The 21,147-nt window shown below is 40.3% G+C and overlaps 1 protein-coding gene across 1 annotated transcript in view; it reads right to left on the minus strand.

Moving 5' to 3' along the window:
* Positions 1–21,147, minus strand: part of LOC127029109 (proprotein convertase subtilisin/kexin type 5-like) — a 236,027-nt gene that overhangs the window by 143,948 nt on the left and 70,932 nt on the right. The window contains exon 3 of the mRNA XM_050914753.1: positions 13,026–13,139. Within this exon, the coding sequence (XP_050770710.1) occupies positions 13,026–13,139 (114 nt within the window). The remainder of the gene's footprint in view (positions 1–13,025; positions 13,140–21,147) is intronic.

The following is a 21,147-nucleotide window of genomic DNA, read 5'->3' on the forward strand; positions in this document are numbered from 1 at the left end:
AATAATCCAAATCCTTCTGAAAGCCGGTTTTGCCATAAAACAGAGTAAGGTGAAGGGACCCGCACAGGAGATTCAGTTTTTAGGAATAAAATGGCAAGATGGACGTCGTCACATCCCAATGGATGTGATCAACAAAATAGCAGCTATGTCTCCACCGACTAGTAAACAGGAAACACAAGCTTTCTTAGGGGTTGTAGGTTTTTGGAGAATGCATATTCCAAATTAGAGTCTGATTGTAAGCCCTCTCTATCAAGTGACCCGGAGGAAGAACGATTTTAAATGGGGCCCTGAGCAACAACAAGCCTTTGAACAGATTAAACGGGAGATAGTTCATGCAGTAGCCCTTGGGCCAGTCCGGGCAGGACCAGAATGTTAAAAATGTGCTCTACACCACAGCCGGGGAGAATGGCCCTACCTGGAGTCTCTGGCAGAAAGCACCCGGGGAGACCCGAGGTCAACCTCTAGGGTTTTGGAGTCGGGGATACAGAGGATCTGAGGCCCGTTATACTCCAACTGAAAAGGAGATATTAGCAGCATATGAAGGAGTTCGAGCTGCCTCAGAAGTGGTTGGTACTGAAACACAGCTCCTCTTAGCACCCCGACTGCCAGTGCTAGGCTGGATGTTCAAAGGGAAGGTCCCTTGTACACATCACGCAACTGATGCTACATGGAGTAAGTGGGTTGCACTGATCACACAACAAAGTCGAATAGGAAACCCCAGTCACCCAGGAATTCTGGAAGTGATCACGGACTGGCCAGAAGGCAAAGATGTTGGAATATCACCAGAGGAGGAGGTAACACGTGCTGAAGAGGCCCCACTGTATAATAAACTGCCAGAAAATGAGAGGCAATATGCCCTGTTTACTGATGGGTCCTGTCGCATTGTAGGAAAGCATCGGAGGTGGAAGGCGGCTGTATGGAGTCCTATAGGACAAGTTGCAGAAACTGCAGAAGGAGAAGGTGAATCGAGTCAGTTTGCAGAGGTGAAAGCCATCCAGCTGGCTTTAGACATTGCTGAACGAGGAAAATGGCCAATACTTTATCTCTATACTGACTCATGGATGGTGGCAAATGCTCTGTGGGGATGGCTGCAGCAATGGAAGCAGAGTAACTGGCAACGCAGAGGTAAACCCATCTGGGCTGCTGCATTGTGGCAAGATATTGCTGCCCGGCTAGAGAACCTGGTTGTGAAAGTACGTCATGTAGATGCTCATGTACCCAAGAGCCGGGCCACTGAAGAACATCAAAACAATCAACAGGTAGACAAGGCTGCTAGGATTGAAGTAGCTCAGGTGGATCTGGATTGGCAGCATAAGGGTGAATTATTCATGGCTCGGTGGGCCCATGATACCTCAGGCCACCAGGGAAGAGATGCAACATATAGATGGGCTCGCGATCGAGGGGTGGACCTGACCATGGACACTATCGCACAGGTCATCCATGAATGTGAAACATGCGCTGCAATTAAGCAAGCCAAGCGGTTAAAGCCTCTTTGGTATGGGGGACGATGGCTGAAATACAAATATGGAGAGGCCTGGCAGATTGACTATATCACACTCCCACAAACCCACCAAGGCAAGCGCCATGTGCTTACAATGGTGGAAGCAACCACCGGCTGGCTGGAAACATATCCCGTGCCCCATGCCACTGCCCGGAACACTATCCTGGGCCTTGAGAAGCAAGTCTTATGGTGACATGGCACCCCAGAAAGAATTGAGTCAGACAACGGGACTCATTTCCGGAACAATCTCATAGACACCTGGGCCAAAGAGCATGGCATTGAGTGGGTGTATCACATCCCCTATCATGCACCAGCCTCCGGGAAAATCGAGTGATACAATGGACTGTTAAAGACTACATTGAAAGCAATGGCTGGTGGGACCTTCAAACATTGGGATACACATCTAGCAAAGGCCACCTGGTTAGTCAACACTAGAGGATCTGCCAATCGAGCTGGCCCTGCCCAATCAGAACTTTTACGTACTGTAGAAGGGGATAAAGTCCCTGTAGTGCACATAAAAAATATGCTAGGGAAGACAGTCTGGGTTACTCCTGCCTCAGGCAAAGGCAAACCCATTCGTGGGATTGCTTTTGCTCAAGGGCCTGGGTGCACTTGGTGGGTGATGCGGAAGGATGGGGAAGTCTGATGTGTGCCTCAAGGGGATTTGATTTTAGGTGAGAACAGCCAATAGATTAAGTTGTATGCTATTAATTGCTATATAATCCTGCCACTGTATGTCATCATTATTATAATTATTATGTGCTATATTAATGGTATTACAGTAAGAATTACTTAGATTAATGAAGAATGAACTTTGACAAAACTGAGTGAAGTGCAGTAGTGATGGAACCAGGACTGACTTCAGCATGCAACAATCCGACACCACACACCATCCTCCTGCTGCGCCCAATGTCACCTGCCTGCCACATCACACCGAAGCCCAATCCTGTTCTGCCGACTGAGCGGACTTCGCACCATCCCTCCTGCCCAGACAGACTGTTACGATAGATGGAGCTCAAAGTCATGGACTGAATGAACTCAACAGACATTTGATAGAGATGGCCCATAGACCGCGGGAATGATATCTATATGTATATATTAAAAGACAGGAAAGGTGATGGTGATTAATTGGAAATGTATTGGAAAGTGTGGGCTCTGGGCATAATGTAAATGGTATAGAATAAGGGGTGGATATTGTCCTGGTTTCGGCTGGGACAGAGTTAACTTTCTTCTTAGTAGCTGGTACAGTGCTGTGTTTTGGATTTAGTGTGAGAATGATGTTGATAACATGCTGATGTTTTAGTTGTTGCTAAGTAGCGCTTATCTTCAGCCAAGGACTTTTCAGTTTCCCGTGCTCTGCCAGCAAGCAGGTGTGCAAGAAGCTGGGAGGGAGCAGAGCCGGGGCAGCTGACCTGAACTAGCCAAAGGGGTATTCCATACCATGGAATGTCATGCCCAGTATATAAACTGGGGGGAGTTGGCCGGGCGGCACAGATCGCGGTTCGGGAACTAACTGGGCATCGGTCAGCGGGTGGTGAGCAATTGCATTGTGCATCACTGGTTTTTTCCTTCCCCCCCCCTTCTTTTTGTTGCATTCCTTTTCATTACTATTATTATTATATTTCATTATTACTATTGTTAGTATTATATTTTACTTTAGTTATTAAACTGTTCTTATCTCAACCCACGAGTTTTACTTTTTTTTTCCTTTGCTTTCCTCCTCCTCACCCCACTGGGAGGGGGAGGGGGAAACGGCTGCGTGGTGCTGAGTTGCTGACTGGGGTTAAACCACGACAGTCCTATATGTCCATGTTCCACAGGCAGCCAGGCTGAGGATGGTTCAGCCTTTTTAGCAAGGGAAACACACATACACACACCTCCCACCCTTTCTAGGTCTGCAGACTGCAGAGTTTTTCTCCCAGTTGTAAATACTGGAACCTGCAGAGGCACAGAAAGAATCTACCTTTAATATCACCCCTTCGTCCTATGTGGGGCATAACTTGTGGCTCTGATTGATATGTTGTGTGCCTCTAGTCCTAATTTCTTCCCATGTGGAGGCAACAGCAGAGGCTCCTTCAAGGCAAAGACAAAAATCTTGCTAAAACTGCCTCATGGCCATCGTGCATGCCATGCTGCCTCCACTAAGTGGCAAATGTGAGAAGATGCATTCACAAAAATTCTGAAAGGTCCACCATATCATCACAAAGAGTAAGAACACATATATGTACAGAAGGAGGGAAAAAAAAAAAAGGGAAGAAGAAATTGTGTATAAAGGCAGCCAGAATGTGTCCAGCTTACTTTGGATGAACAAATCCATATGAATCATAGACCTGGTGTACCTTGAATATCTTTGAATCAGTGCTCACATATTGTGAGCTGTATGTTGACATATGGACAGATTTCTGCCTGGGAAGTGTTGGGAAAAATATGTGAACCTGATGCAGAACATCATGGGAAGTCAGTAAAGGAGGGAGAGGGGAGGAAAGAAATAATTTCCACAACCTGTGGCTACTACTAAATAATGCAGGAAGGAAAGAATGCAATTGCTCACCACCCACTGACCGATGCCAGAGCTGCGATCCACCCCTCCCAGCCAATTCCCCCCTGTTTATATACTGGGCATGACGTTCCATGGTATGGAATACCCCTTTGGCTAGTTCAGGTCAGCTGCCCCGGCTCTGCTCCCTCCCAGCTTCTTGCACACCTGCTTGCTGGCAGAGCATGGGAAACTGAAAAGTCCTTGGCTTCAGATAAGCGCTACTTAGCAACAACTAAAACATCAGAGTGTTATCAACATTATTCTCACACTAAATCCAAAACCCAGCACTGTACCAGCTACTAAGAGAATTAACTCTGTCCCAGCCGAAACCAGGACATAGTAGAATTTATAACCTCCATAGGAAAAGAGCAAGCACAGACGTTGCCTGCCTTGCTCCTCACCTTAGAATTGGCATATTTTCCAAAAACCCCTACATATTTTTGAGGGGACTTAGAGTCGTGTGCTAACAGACTCTTGTATTCAGTGTCTGAGTTCACAATGATCACTTTATTCATTTAGGTTAACTTTCACTGAATCTGTATTTAAACGTCACTGGGGGCCTTTCCCACACATATGCACAAACACTTGCTGGTCTTCTCTCCAAAATGGCACTGGTAGAGTTTGATATACTTATAGTCTTCTCTGCTGCTTGTTTCTTGTTTGGGCAGAAGAAAATCCTCTTCACAGAGCTTGAACAGCAGTTGTAATTCCCAGCAAAGATGTCATGATATTAGAAGTAGCTGCAAATGAAACCAATTATGTCCTGCATCCAACAAAGTGGTGCAGAACAAACTTGATTGAAAGGCTCTATCCTCACTGTAAATTTGCTCAGATTTTTTTTTTTTACATGGTTGAAAAGGGAGTCTTAGGAACAGCAAGAATTAACATCCTCTGCATACTTGTAATTAAGGTTCTCTGCATACTTGTCCACCAGCATACTCAGAGCACGTAAACATTTGCCCATGTGATACATGGAAGGACAAGTTAGAGCACAGATGTAGGAATCAGGAAAGCTGGAGTTCTGATGTCCCCATTCTCATGATATCCTAAGTCATATGGCATCTGTATTGAGGAAAATATAGGCATAATGATATTTAAAAATGCTATGAGACCTAACATCCTAGAGCTAAATAGCGGTTCTCCAATCTGCCCTTTGTAAAGGACACTACATAGATTGGGCTCTCTTGGGAACATAATGGCTCAAAACTAATTTTCTGCTCCCTGACTGAGCAATAATATAGCTACTGTTTGTATCAGAAATTTATATAACTCTCATAGTCTACAAGTTGGCTTCCTAAGAGAGTGAACTGAACACATCACACCAGGTTGCAATTAGACCACAAGACAAGCAAGCTTGAGAATCGATTCTTCTGTATACGCTGACTGTGCAGTTCTGGTCATTTTGGGGTTCCTGATGTTTGTACAGTGTTGTTTATGTGAAAAAAGCTATACAATATCAGTTAAATATACATCATATTTAGCAATACCTTTCCTGAAGTATCCACAATTTTAGTAAGCAAACAATATCAAAAATACATAAAGTGAGTGAAGCAAAGCAGTGTTCTTTACAATTAATGAAATTACCTCTTCCTTTTTTTAGTCATCTAGAGTATTCACAGTATTGCACAATAAAAAAAAAAGTTCTGTGCCTTCTGTTTTGATTACTTGATTTTGATCAAGAAAAATCTGAAAAGTGGGCAGCTAAATAAGCAGTTGTTCTTGAAAAAATGCTCTTGGAAAGTAACAATGGGCAAATTCCTTCTCCTTCAAGAAGAAAAAAGTATACTTCTGGGTAAGTATGTGCCTATATATTTAAATGAATGTTTTTCCTGTTGAAATGCTGTGAGAGATAAAAACTAAAATACATCAAATTGTGCCCAGGTATAACACACTTTACTGGTTTCAATGTCAGCAATTATCTATCCATTTATATTCCATATCATTTATTGTTAGCACTTTATTTTGGAATCAAGTTAAAGGCAGATATTTATTGTATGTCATTAGAAATTCAGCATAGATTTTGTGGCACTATCATTTCCTTACTAATTGCAGAAACTAGTCAGAAAAGGAAGGCAGTTCAGAAAAACACAACATGATACAGAAATGATATTTCACAAGACAACATTATACAGAAAGAGACCTGCAGTTTCCTAGTGTGAATCAATTGTTGCTCAAAACAAATCCCATTTTAAATAAATTCTGAAAAGATAAAAGTGGAATCTCTCCTTCTGAAGATAAAACCACTGTAGTAAATGGGCAGTGGAACATATGCTGTTGCTATATGATTTATTACTGAATCTTTGACATGCAGGAAATCTCTCCTGACAGCAAGTATGGAAATTATTTCAATATTGCTACTTATTGGTTCAGTGAAAATGCTGTCACAATCCTCGAATACTGCTGAATTCCATTTTGTGTTTCCTGGGAACTTCCAGGGTTGCTTATCTGGAAGTCAGAACTGAATGTCTCAGAGGAACAGATCAAGTAGCCTATCTGGTCTTTCCATCATTAAACTATTTATTAATCTCACTAAACTAGTTACATTAATAATCACTTTTTGGTAGATAAGGATAAATTCACTTCTTCAGGTTTTTGATTACTAAAAATATACTGCTTTTTTTCAACAGGAAATGAGTTTAGGTCAAATTGTGTATCACCTGATCTTATGGTATCAGTTCTACCTTGTCTACAGAGAACAAGACATCATCTTTCTCCAACCTGTTCCATCAGGTACTTGTCACTAGTTTCTTTGTCTTTCTCTGTGTTGTTCCATAATCCCACTTGCCTTACCTGACCTCATTTAAGGACCAGGCCAGAGTTGTAAAATCCTTTACTCAGTTCTACCCGTCATGCTTGGAGTTGGAAGAGAGGCACAAGATAAGCCAACTCCTCACAGATCTCATCAGCAGCATTAGGGAGGCAATTGGCCTAACTTTTCACCTCCACCTTATTTAATGGCTATAGGATCTTAGGATACTCACGTTATTAGCCTTATTCTAGCTGCCTTCCAGAGTCCACTGTATAGTGTCAGAGCAGGAGTGTCTGTCCCTCTACATGGATGCTAGTATAGCTCACCTGGGAGCTCACAAATATATCTGGAAAACACTATTCATCCTTCACTGATGTATCATACTGGAGGAGTTTCCTAGAGAAACAAAGTAAGCTGAGTTCATCAGATCCTTCATCGAAGTTCAACACAATGCTTGATTTCACAGTCCTCACTGAAAGTGAAAACTATGTGACCTTTCCTGGGTTTTGGTTTCAGCATCAGCGCTGAAGGCAGCCAGCCCTAGATGCAACTAATTCAGAGCTCATCAGCGTATGGACTACTTTAAATTGCAGTATAAATTACATTTCATCTGTCTGTACCAGAAATCTTATGGTATAAGAGGCTGACTGATAAATATTGGCTGATGAGTGAAACTTCGGAGCAAGTCTTTTATCTTCAACAGCTTTCTAAAACTCTGAATAATCTCTCTACATCTATAATTGTGCAACAATATTATACCTCTCTCATTCAACTTATCACCAAGTAATTACTAAACATTAGCTTCCACTGTGGCTCAGTTACCTAGTTTTATTGTGCCCTACTGGCATTGCTATAATCCTCTTTCACCTTGAATTCCCTAAAACACTTTGCTGACTCACTCCATCTATTTGCCAACTCATTGTGCTGAACAACACCCAGTTCCAGCACTGATGCTCCTTTTATAAACCTCTTTCGGTGTTAGATAACTAGCCACGTGGCCATATGCTATTTCTGTTTATTTACCAACTATTCATTCACGGCAAAACTTTGTGCATCTGCTTGTCCTTTCAGTCCAGTTTTGAAAATCAGGAATGCTTTTCCTAAAGCCCACAGAGTTAAGTAAAAATATAAACAGTTGGAGAAATAGCACAGCCAGGAATTGTATCTTTGCTTGGATTTACAGATTTCTATTAGAGGATCTTTTCAGAGATTTTGTAAGAAAATTTGACTTTTTCAGCAGCCTAAGTTCATTATATTTGCCCAATATGCTTTTCTTTTAAAAGAAAAAGCTGGTAGGACCAAGTGTTGTCCCAAAAATCAGGCTTCTTTCACCCGGTGTGCAAAAAAGCCAATTAACACACAGAGCCGAGATATTTGTTTATTTCATGTCTGCGCAGAGATGGGTGCTAGGTGGTAACTCCACAAAGCTAGCACGCCTGGTTAACACACGGTAAAGCATTTTATACCTTTCGAGCAACAGTTATCAGTATTTTTACAGTTTCGCTGAGTTACCCTCGTTCCTATTGGTTCTCACAAGCCTCATCTCCGCTTAAAGTCGCAGCGTCCTGCTTTTTTACTGCGCATGTTCTGTGAGGAAGGGGCTTCTGTTGGTAGGGGGCTCTCCCTACCCGAGGGCGGGTTTTCTAGTATGTTAGTTAGGATAGTTCACTCGCAGTTCAAGTAGCTCTTTGGTTGCCCCTGTGCTTATCTTGGTATGTCTTTACCCACTGACTTATGGTGTCATCTTGTTTCTCTTCTCAAGGTCCCGCCTCGTTAACTAAGTAGCATCCTTTCTTTTTGTTTCTCGCATATCTCCAACACAAGGACTATGGAAACTTCTTCTCCAAATCAGAGAGGCCTGTCAGTACTAGCGATTATTATTAGCAGTATAAGGGATGATAACAGTAGTGGAGAGGATTATCCTTGATGAGTGTTGAAAAAGACTTGTTCCTGTCTGAACTGACTGCAAAGACATAGTCAGTGTCTTTGTAGTCTAGCAATGGTTTGTTAAAAAATAAACAACGGTTAAATCAATTTCTTGCAGCTACATTCTATTTAACAAAATTATGTAATTTTAGACTTGACTTTGATGTCTTTCAGTTATGCAAACTGATTGTGTATAGTTCATCCAGTTATTGAGAAACAGAATATTTTGCCAACACTAATGAAAGAGAAGAATAGATATAACATGATGATACATAGATAGTTGAGCCCTGGGGACAACATACTGGACTGTTAGCTCTCTCCTGACCCAAAGTTTCAAAAGGGATAATAACTAAGGACGTGCTTTCCCTTTGACTTTATTTTTTTGATATCAGTTCATTCTAAGCAAGCCCAATTCTATAGGTCAGTTTTCAATAATATTTGAATAGTGACTCTCATGAAGTTTCACATGTTACTTAATCTATAAAAAGATTCTATTTCAGTCTTAAGCACAGATGCCTCAGAAATCAGAGGTTATGATAAAGCTTTTTTTTTTTTTTAAGATTGCCTTTTCCTAGGTATTAGAAAGCATGAGAAGCAATAATTTCTCAATAGATAATACTCCAGTAATGAAAAAGTAAAAGCATACTTGTTTAGGTGATGAGTGTCTCTGGAAGCTCTATTATTTGCTTCAATTTCCACAGAACTGTAAGGTGCTAAGTATCTTGCAGATTCTGGCTGCGTGTCAAATTCCTAATCTCTCTACTCTTTCTAGGAATGTGTTTATAGTCAATGGAGAAAAATATAGAGATAAAAAAGAACTTTTAATTTGCTCACGGAATAGATCTTGAGAGATGCTTTTAACCTTTTTAATTACCCAAAAGGGAGAGAAGGCCTGAATTCCCCTCGCAACTTCTTGCCGTGGATATCACACAAACAAAAATGTATCATTTCTATCCAGGACTGTTAAAATTACAAGGGGTGATACTTGTGAAGAAAAAGCCAGGGAAGAAAAACAGAAGGAAATCAGAGATTTTGTTTGACAAAGTCTTTGAATAAAAGGTTTGTGTCAACAAATCTGAACTACATTTACAGCCCTGTTAGAGGTTATACCAGATCAATGGCCAAAGGTATCAATCTTAACCCACAACGAAGTTACTTATTAATCAAAATGCAAACCTGTACATGATAATACTTTATTACTTTCTCAATAACAAGTTTGCAGCCAGAAACCTAAAAACCTCTTTCTGACATAGCAATGACTGAAACCATTAACTAAACTGGAATTCCTTTTTTTCCTTAAACTTGTAAAGATAAACAAGATTAACAAAAGTAGCTATGGTTACAGTCACAAATACAGTCATATGAGGATATCTGGTAATGACCCAAGTCAGTCCTCAAGTCAATTCATTAATATATTTTTAGCTATTCTCTCTTGCTGAAATAGTGTACTCACTAATACTTTACTGATTACTCTCAACAAAATGTCATCAAGCCACTGCCGCTAACATCACAGCAAATATGCAGTTATTCAGTGGAGATATAAACACAATCGGCCAATAACACTCCCTTCCCAGCATGTCTGTAAGTGAGGACTTTCTTCTACAGGTACAGAACTGAAAGTACTCTGAAAGTTGTACAAGACAACCAGTAAAATCCATTTGTTGACCTAAAGTGCTTTCCATATTAGGCAAGGTAGCCATGAAGCAATGTGGCTAGGCAATATTTGTAAATAGGATACTTACTCTCCTAAAGAAAATTACAGGTAACTGTTATAAGCATCTATTGTAAATTAAAAAAAAAAAACCACAACCCTAATCTAATAGCACCAAAAAGCTATGGTGACAGTAAAAACCTTGAATGTATATCTAAGAGGAAAAAGGAGAAATTACATAAGTTATTGTAAACCATAGCAGGCTTTTGCTTTACTAGTGTTTCTCTTGAAATTTGGCCTCCCTCTTTTTATTCTAACACAAAGCTGAAAGTTTATCACAATAAAAGCAGACTATCTATGGATAAATCACTGTTATGTTCTAGTTTCAATTAAAACATTGAAATAAAATTGAGAACTGACAGGCCACAATAACACAAACTATGGCCATTTATTGGAATCTGTCACCTTATGCACATATTTATAGGATAGACAGACTGAATAAATACAGATATAAGAGGAGACAAATATATGCATTTTAGTTGATGGGGGAAAAAATCCTGCCATGATCCCATGACCTAAAATAATAAAGCTTTCACAAAGAACTGAAAACTATTACATTGTGGATAAAAGCTAAAACACCCTTAGCCACATCAGTACAGTACTGCAATGAAACATAAATGAAATAGATTTCTAGTGTATGAGGAGAGTTATTGCCTCAAAGATCTTCAGTAGCTCTGAAAATTAAGATGGGGTCATTTTTCCATGGGAAAAGAAAAGAGTCAGTAGTATAGTCCATTAATAAATATAAGAGGAATTTTGAAAGTAAGGTATTACTTAGTAAAATACAGGAATTCTGGAAACTGAATAGCCAGGCTACTAGACTTGCTGACTGATTACATGCTTGTATGGTTGTCGTGGTTTAACCCCAGCCAGCAACTCAGCACCACGCAGCCGTTTCCCCCTCCCCCTCCCAGTGGGGTGAGGAGGAGGAAAGGAAAAAAAAGTAAAACTCGTGGGTTGAGATAAAAACAGTTTAATAACTAAAGTAAAATATAATACTAACAATAGTGATAATGAAATATAATAATAATAATAATAGTAATGAAAAGGAATATAACAAAAAAAGGAGGGAGGAGGGGAAGGAAAAAAACCAGTGATGCACAATGCAATTGCTCACCACCCGCTGACCAATGCCCAGTTAGATCCCGAGCCACGATCCGCGCCTCCTGGCCAACTCCCCCCTGTTTATATACTGGGCATGACGTTCCATGGTATGGAATACCCCTTTGGCTAGTTCAGGTCAGCTGCCCCAGCTCTGCTCCCTCCCAGCTTCTTGCACACCTGCTTGCTGGCAGAGCATGGGAGACTGAAAAGTCCTTGGCTTAAGATAAGCGCTCCTTAGCAACAACTAAACCATCAGAGTGTTATCAACATCATTCTCACACTAAATCCAAAACCCAGCACTGTACCAGCTACTAAGAAGAGTTAACTCTGTCCCAGCCGAAACCAGGACAATGGTACATACTCAAAGATAAGGACTTCTGAATGTCTGAATTTATTGTTAGTTGCCAATCACTGCAAACCTATGACATTTTTGTTTTTTAACGTATGCAGCAACAAACTACAAGCCAAAATGAAATAAATATAAAAACTTTAAAACATTTTAAAGCTGTGTTAGGACAATCTTGTTTATTCACATGAAATAGTAAACTAACACTCTGGAATTAGCAGAATGCCTGAAAAGACAATGTCTACTTACAAGAAAATTATTTTACATATTGTTTCCAAAAAGGAATATTTTCCTCCCTATCTATCTGAAGTAATTCAAGCTATCAAGTCATAAACCTTCTGAATGCCCTGCTCTCAGCTACATAGGTGACCTAGTGATAAAATAAGATATAAGGACTTAGAACTACATCAATAGAACAGTAGGGAAAGAGAACAAATCTTTAATGGCCAAAATGCAGATACGTGAGCTGAATTCAATTGCCTAACTTGTTGCTCCTGACTTTCTTTAACTAAATACATGAACTTTTCATTTGCATCTTCCTAGGCAAAATGAGGGTATTTTTAAAAGCATCTTGCATAAAGAAGTTTCACTCCAGGCTTTAACTGTGACTATAATCATGGAAAAAAAGTTTGCTCAAATAACACGGAACTCATGTCAGACAGGAAGCAGCACAAATAATCAATTTATTTCAACTGAATTATTCATTACTAAAAAGGGTGTACTTATAACACTAAACAGACATTGTTTGTGGCTCTTTTCTCCTGTTTCAGGACACGATAAATTTGTGTCACACTGATGGCTGAGAAAGTGAATTGGGCACATTGAAAACAAGTGGGTTCACTGCTCTCACATATTGTGGCTATGTTCTTTCCCTTCTCATTGCTGAGTTTATCCTCTAATAAGTAATTCCCAAGGCATCTTGCAATAGGAAGCATTAATGAATTAATGCATTAATAAATGTTTCTTATTGTGGGACCCACTGGGAATTCTTTATAATACTTATAAGGAGTTTACAAATCTTCATTAGTTACATAAAGCAGAAAAGAAAGTTTGCTTTTTGGAACATACTATTTTGCCCCTTTTCAAAATATCACAGCAAAGAACTAAATGCTAGCATGAAACAGAACCAATGACCCTTTATGTACTTACCATGTACCACATGCTTGGCCACTTGGGATCATTGAAATAAGTGGATTGAGTACCACCATGTTTATAATCCCTCTTTATTCTTCTTTTAACCACCTGCTGTTGTATCCACTCTACCTGCCAACAAGGAAAACATTTGGTAAGTGTTAGGATTCCATGGAGACTATCAAGAAATGTGTGAAATCTTGGGAAGTTTCCCATTTACCAGAATCCAAGACATACTACATGTTAAAGAGTTCATTTTGGCAGTGGGAATGCAAAGCTCACCTTGGCATATTGGTCACTAGGGAATACGTCCAATTTAGTTACTACTACAAGTCTCCATGAACATCTATTTAAATCCCCTGCTAGAAAGATTTCATTGGCTAGCATCTTTTGAATAATAACATTATTATTTTATTATTTTTCATTATTAGACTAGCTCCTCTTTCAATTCTATTTAAAAAAGTTACTTTTACAAAGCTTAACAGTATATCACAATGAGAAATGAATGACAGGGTTTTTTCTTCTGTTTTATTTAGGTCTGTTCTTTAAAAAAAAAAGTTCAGTAACATACTCAAATGTTCTACTTAACCAATATGTAAATCAGCTTCACCACTTGGAGTGAAAAAACAAAATTAAACTGTATTTTATAGCAGAGTGACTCTTTGTCAAGATTCACTCAGTCAGGCGCTCTGAAACTTTATTTTATACTACAGTACTCCCAAGGAAGAAACAGCTGGGTACTGAGCAACAGGTTAAATTGCAACAATAAGAAAAAAAAAGCTTGAAACAAAAAAAAAAACAAAAAAAAAAGATTGGGGTTAAAAATGTAATTTTGAAAGCCAGATTCTTATCTGTCAGACACCTCTTCAAAGATTCATGACATCCAGAAAGGGCAACACCAAAAGTGACATCAACCTTACAGCAGACAGGACGCCACAGTCATTTCTGCATTATCTAGTCTAAATGGGAGCTAGTTTTTATAAATGTAAACAATATAAACTATTCACAGAGAAACTCAGGTTACATTTACATGCATCTAGCTTCCTGACAGCTCATATTTCTGCTGAATTCTTTCACAGACTATAACTATAAAAATTCAATTCACCTCTCTCCAAGAAAGCCAGCCATTTCCTACTTGCAGCCAACTCTGCACCTTAGATTTGTGCTGTTTATGAATATCTGTGCATGCATACACACATACATATATATAGAAGAACTTTATTTTCAGCTCACATTTCTCTTTGTCACTCATCAGGGATGATATTAATGTCTTTCCATCTTCACCTCAACTTCAAATCATGGGACACTTACACAAAAATAACTCCATTGACATTAACAGAAAATTTGTTCTAGGTTGAGGCTTCAGGCTTCTACTTCCTGGTCATAGAATCATAATTTTCCCCAGGTCAAGTTTTGCCCATGAAGGTAATTGGTAAGTGATCTCCCTGTCTTTATCTTCACCCATGAGCTTTTTTTCATCTTATTTTCTCCCCCTGTCCTGTTGAGGAGGGGGAGTGAGAGAGCAGCTGGGTGGGCATCTGGCTGCTGGCCAAGGTCAACTCACCACATCTTTATAAAGAAGTGAATTTTTCCCCTTTCCAAGATTTAACTTCAGAGTCAACAGTATTCTTCTAGAGGAGAAATTATGCAGTTTAGGAATACAGACTATCTGGTAATGCTTACATAGAAATTCTCTGTTAAATCTTCTAGTAACAATCATAATTCCTTTTCAACTTTGGAAAGAACTGAGAAATTGGATAGGGTGCCTTTCTCTCCTGGTTACTCAGCACCTCTTTCAGCTTGGGCTGAAATCCATCTTGGTGGACTTCCTCTCAAGAAACCAAGAGCTGACTGCTACCTTCAGATCTTACATGATCCAGAGGTCCCTTCAGCAGGAGCAGACAGCTAATCAGTCTTAGGTGCTGTTTGATGCAGCAATGTCTGGAGGCCTGCAAGATGTATACAGTATATCTGTCGAGAAGCCAAAAGAGGGAAAACCAAAGACTTTGGTAAGCACTAAGCCTTAAGACTGAAGAGACTGATTTAAAGTGGGATCAAGATCCCTTTTAACTGGAGCTCTCCTCCATCAAAAAGGTTGATTTATAACAGATTTATAATGAGCCCTACTTCCTTGTCACCTGCTGCTAACACATGATTTCTTTTCCAGATCTCCACAACACAAGCTTGGTTTTTTTCTCTTAATCTTCTTTTCTTGCAGGTTGCCCAACTCTCCCAACACATCTGAAGCCAGCTGAGAGGCATTCTATGTACCATTTAATCTCTGACTCACTAGGTGACTGGGTTGCCTTAGACCATGGACCTATCTTCTTCTATTACCAATATTTAGAAATGAGTAACAAAAAAGCTTCAACAGGTCTGAATAACCAACCATGGTTTATACAGATCTACCTCCCAAACCTTATTAATCAGACCTGGCTATTATTGCTAGAAACATTTTCAACTGAATGAGGGATCTAAGGTTTCTTTGCTGCAAGAGTATTTACTGTCACCTTAACTCATCCCCATGTTACTATGCCTTTAAAATTTATGAAGAAAATTATTTAAGTCAACAAATTTCAACACTGCACAGGCTAAGAGCACACACAAAGCATGCCATGCATGGCAACTCACTGAAAACTCATTCATATTTGAGCCTGTAGGGAGGAGTTATAAATGCCTATTCCCAAAACAACTTCAGGATGGTGTAAAAACATCCACAAAGAAAAAACAATGAGATGACGGACTGAGCGGAAGCAGTTTAAACTTTTACCCTTTCTACCACTGCCAACTGATTTAGATGCACGAACGTTAATGGAAGAAGGTAGTCACCAATACTGCATCAAGGCTCCTACAAGTGTTGTCCCAAAAATCAGGATTCTTTCACCCAGTGTGCAAAAAAGCCGATTAACACACAGAGCCGAGATATTTGTTTATTTCATGTCTGCGCAGAGATGGGTGCTAGGTGGTAACTCCACAAAGCTAGCACGCCTGGTTAACACACGGTAAAGCATTTTATACCTTTCGAGCAACAGTTATCAGTATTTTTACAGTTTCGCTGAGTTACCCTCGTTCCTATTGGCTCTCGCAAGTCTCATCTCCACTTAAAGTTGCAGCGTCCTGCTTTTTTACTGCGCATATTCTGTGAGGAAGGGGCTTCTGTTGGTAGGGGGCTCTCCCTACTCAAGGGTGGGTTTTCTAGTATGTTAATTAGGATAGTTCACTCACAGTTCAAGTAGCTCTTTGATTGCCCCTGTGCTTATCTTGGTATGTCTTTACCCACTGACTTATGGTGTCATCTTGTTTCTCTTCTCAAGGTCATGCCTCGTTAACTAAATAGCATCCTTTCTTTTTGTTTCTCGCATATCTCCAACAATTCCCCCCTTTGAGACTTAGATAAATAGTTCTTATTTAAAATAAGTCTCACTTAGATATTTTCATTCTAAAACTTCAGTCTCTGGGAGATTTCAAAATGTTCCAAAACTGCTCATAGGTTCCTTCCCATTGACATATGTCTTGCTGGAATTTTTTCCTGTCCTTTATAGGGAAGTTTTCAAGTTTGAGGGATTTATCTCCCTCTGTCATGAGCGTGCATACCCTGGGTGATTGCATTAGAGCAATTTCTTCATCATGTGCCAAACCTTAAAATACAGTATGATTATAAGCAGTAAACATAAACATGTTAGCGATAACAAGATCACAACAGGGTGTAGCATGAGATTAAGAATGCCTGTTGTCTTGGGTGACCATCCAAGGAAGGCTTCCCACCACCTATGTTCTCCATCTTTCTTCACCCGGTCCAAAACACGATGTCTCTCTTCTGTGTCATGGTGAACGGTGATGAAAGTCTTTTGTCCCTCTTCTCGGGCACGTTCCAGCAACTGGCGTAGATCATTATGTTGTAAAAATTTTTTTTCACCAGTGTGAGATCCATCCCAATGGGAGTAAGCAATAGATCCTTAACTAAAGTATAATTGGATTGTATTAGCTGATAAGTCGTAACTGGAGCTGAATAGTTGAAATCACATCCTATAATGTTAGTAAAGTTACAAATGCAAGTATTTGAGTGATTTTTTATCCCGACAGTAATATTATCTACAACTATAAAATTACATAGAGTTCTTATACACACACATCCTTTCCCAATGTATATGAGTACAGTTCCAGGGATTTCTTTTGGATGTATCTCGAAGTGACAAACATTTTGCTCAGTGTCAAGACAAATGTCTTGAGCTTTGATGGTATTACTTTCGCAAATAAATCCCTGTTGTTCCTGTACCACACATGCATCAACTTCAACAGTCTGCCATCTGTTATTGTCTCGTTGGGCCCATACTCTATGCTCTAATGGATAGAGTACAGTCCCATTGTGATTTAAGCCTAACGCAATGATCGGGTAGATGGTTTTTACTGATGCATTCTGTATGGTTACAACAAAGGCCGTGGCTTTGTTATCGATAGGATTGTGAGTGAAATTGCCCAGATACCACCATGACTGGAATTCTCTTTCAAATGCAGTTGCCTTTTCCCAGATTATTTTCCGAATTTCAGTAGGTAAGGTGCCGTCTTCACCTTCTCTTACAATTGCTGCTATTGTATATTGCACCCACAGTTGAGCTTGGATGCAACTAAGAGCTAGCGAAATATTGTTTTGGGCTATACCAAGTACATCTATGATTAATTGGTGGTCCTTTTCATTAACCCTTTCCCACTGAGGCAATATATCAGACAACAGCCATTGATGAGTTCCTAAAGCTGACAGGGAGGATTGCAATGGATGTTCTAGTTTTTTTAGATCATGTGTGGCTGTACTGAGTTTGTTTGCAAGTATTTCATATCTATGCTGTTTAAGACTCCCAATCCTGTCCCTAGGATATCAGTTACATTTCTTTTTACTCGATTTGGAAGGGTAAGAGACTGCCCATGTAACCATGCTAACCATCCTGTATAGGACGCACTTACGAATGGTGAACAGGCTGGTTTAACTGCAGAGATATTAATCTGCATTGATAGTTCTACCCGTTTGAGGGACCATGATGGATTAAACAAAAGTCGTTGTTGTCCAACCCTTTTAACGACATATGGTCCAACTCTAGCTATCTGGGGGGTTATTTCCTTTAGTAATATCCTAATTACTTCCCTAGCCCCATTGTTGCGACAAGGGAAAGTCTCAGGCCATCCGGAAAACGTATCCACTAGAACAAGTAGATACTTACGTTGTCCACATTTTGGTAATTCAGAGAAATCTATTTGCCAGTATTCCCTAGGGGTTATTCCTCTTTTTACGTCACCTGCTGGCGGCTTTCTTTGTATTTTGGGATCATTTACACAAGTTTCATCTCTTTGCTATTATATCTGCATTTGTCTGCATTTTTGGCCCTACAGCGTATCTCTTAACACTGCTTATCATAGCATTGGCTCCCATGTGAGTTTCTTCATGTAGCTTCTTGAGGAGAGCTTCCATCGTTTTCTTTTAATTTCATCAAAACTACTCCGACACTCTGGAGTCCCTTCTAACAACTCCCCACAAGGCCCTTTGTGGCTGCGTATAAGGGCTTGGTTGTAAGTCCGAAATTGGGGATCCATATCCAGCAGAATCCGGCTATTCCCAGAAAGTTTAGCAGGCTTACTGTGGCTTCCGTACAAGTCTGTTCTGTATCTGCTCCAATTAAGATATCGTCCACATACTGTAAGAGAGTAACATTATCATTATTAGTTCGCCATTGTTCTAATTCTTTGGCCAGTACTTCACCGAACAAAGTGGGACTATTTTTAAATCCCTGGGGAAGAACGGTCCAACACAGTCGTCCTTTCCTTCCAGTAGTCGGATTCTCCCATTCAAAAAGCGAAGAGTGTTTGACTCTGTTCATCCACTGGAATACAGAAGGCGACATCTTTTAGGTCCAACACTGTAAAATAGGCATTGTTTTTGGGTACAGACGCTAACAAAGTATAAGGGTTGGACACTGTAGGATGTATGTCTTTGGTTATCCAACTTATAGCCCTCAAGTCCTGCACTAATTGGTAATCCTGGGAGTGAGGCTTTCTCACCGGTAAAACCGGTGTATTGTATTCAGATTGACATTCTCTGAGCAGTCCATATTGAATAAAGGTATTTATCAGGGCTTCGAGGCCCTTGCGAGCTTCCAGCCTAATAGGATATTGATGCACCCTTACTGGTTTTGCCCCCTCTTTTAGTTCTACTTTAATCGGACTCATGTTTTTTGCTTTACCTGGGTTTTTTTTTTGAAGCCCATACCAGGGGAATTACCACATTTAATACAGCATCTGGAATATTCTCTTCAATTTCTTCCGGTGTTTCATCTGTCAGCAAGCAGATCTGAGCTCTCCAGGCGGTTTCAGGTGGGATATGGAGCTGTACAGCATTCTTAGAAAAGGTTACTTGTGCATTTAGTTTGCATAATAAATCTCGCCCCAATAAAGGTAGGGGGCATTCTGGCATGTATAGAAACTCATGAATTAATTTAGCTCCCCCAGTTGTGCATTCCATTGGTTGTAAAAATGGCCTTACTGTTCTTTTTCCCGTTGCCCCAACAATAGGTATAGTTACTTTACTTAGAGGTCCTTTACAAGTGGTGACTACTGAATGAGTAGCCCCACTGTCAATTAAAAAATCTATGGTCTCGTTCCCCAGCTTAACTGGAACCAGGGGATCAGCTGGGGAGATTTTAATGTTCTCCCCCGGTCCCCTTCATTCATTGTCTGAATCTTATAACAAGATTAGCATTTTCTGCATGATCCCGTTCCTTTGGCCCCTCTCGTTTCAGACATTCATTCTTCCGGTGTCCCTCCTGTTCACAGACCGCACACTGATTTAGCCCTAAAGGGGTTCAGTTTTGCGGACCTCTTCCCTGCATTATTCCACCACATCCTCCTCTTCCTTTACTTTTTCCTCTACCCTTCCCTTCAACATCATTTCCATTTATTGCCGCTGCCAGCAAAGATGCGTGCAACTTTATTTTGTTCTGTTTTTCTTTTCTTTCCCTCTCATCTCGATTGTCATAAACCTTATACTCTATCAATTGTGAGATCGACATTCCCCCAGCTCCATCAACTTTCTGCAACTTTCTCCTTATATCCTGAGTCGACTACCCAATAAACAACATATATTGAACATCCTCTGATTTGCCTCATCATCCGGATTCAAGTCCATCCATTTTGTAGCTACCTCACATAGCCTTTCGTAAAAGGCAGATGGATTTTCCTCCAGACCCTGCCTTACCTCATAAAGCTTAGACACATTCTTCGATTTAGGCACTCCATGCTGAACCCCATATAGTATCACCTGCTGATACTGCTTCAGTTGAGCCCTCGTTCCCCCCCCCCGTTAGGATCCCATTCTGGGTCCCTTTTAGTAGGCAGAAACTCCTCAGAATCTTCTTGCCTGTTTCTCCTTCCCCCTTCTTCCCTGGCCCTTTCAATCACCATTCTCTTTTCCTCTGCTGTAAAGCACGTATTTAGCAAAGCCTGTATATCTCCCCAGTTGGGATTATGTGTTAACATTATAGTTTCTAATAGTTGATGTACTCCGTCAGGGTTTCCCTTATAGGATCCAACAGATTGTTTCCAATTTAACAGCTCAGAGGTAGTGAACGGAACATGTATAAAAACCAGCAGTCTTTCCGGTCCCACCACCTGTCTCAGGGGAGCCTGTACAACTGGTTCAGCGTGCCCTCTAGTCCGGCTGGAAATGGGGCTAAAGTTATCATTGCCCGATTGTAAATTAGGATCGATTGGCAATTGTCCAGCACTGCTTTTGTATAGAGGTGGGGCTGTCGGGACTAACAGTTGCACATCTTTCTGCTCTTCTCCCCCTGCAGTCTTTCTATCATCACAGCCTATGCAACAAGCACTCTCCTTTTTCTCAGAAGCTGTATACATCACTAGGTCAGTCTTTAGCTTACATTTTTCCCGCATATCAGATTTTCTATACAAAGTCATAAAGGCATCAACATAAGGTACGTCGTCGCATTTCCCCATCCAACGGCAAAACGACATCAATTGTCATATAGTATTATAGTTTACCGATCCATTTTCTGGCCAGACTTCATCATAACCCAATTTATAATTTGGCCACCATTGATTACAATATCTTTTCATTTTATCTTTAGTCATTAGATTT

The sequence above is a fragment of the Gymnogyps californianus genome, unplaced genomic scaffold (assembly GCF_018139145.2).
Source record: "Gymnogyps californianus isolate 813 unplaced genomic scaffold, ASM1813914v2 HiC_scaffold_74, whole genome shotgun sequence".
NCBI classification, from domain to species: domain Eukaryota; kingdom Metazoa; phylum Chordata; class Aves; order Accipitriformes; family Cathartidae; genus Gymnogyps; species Gymnogyps californianus.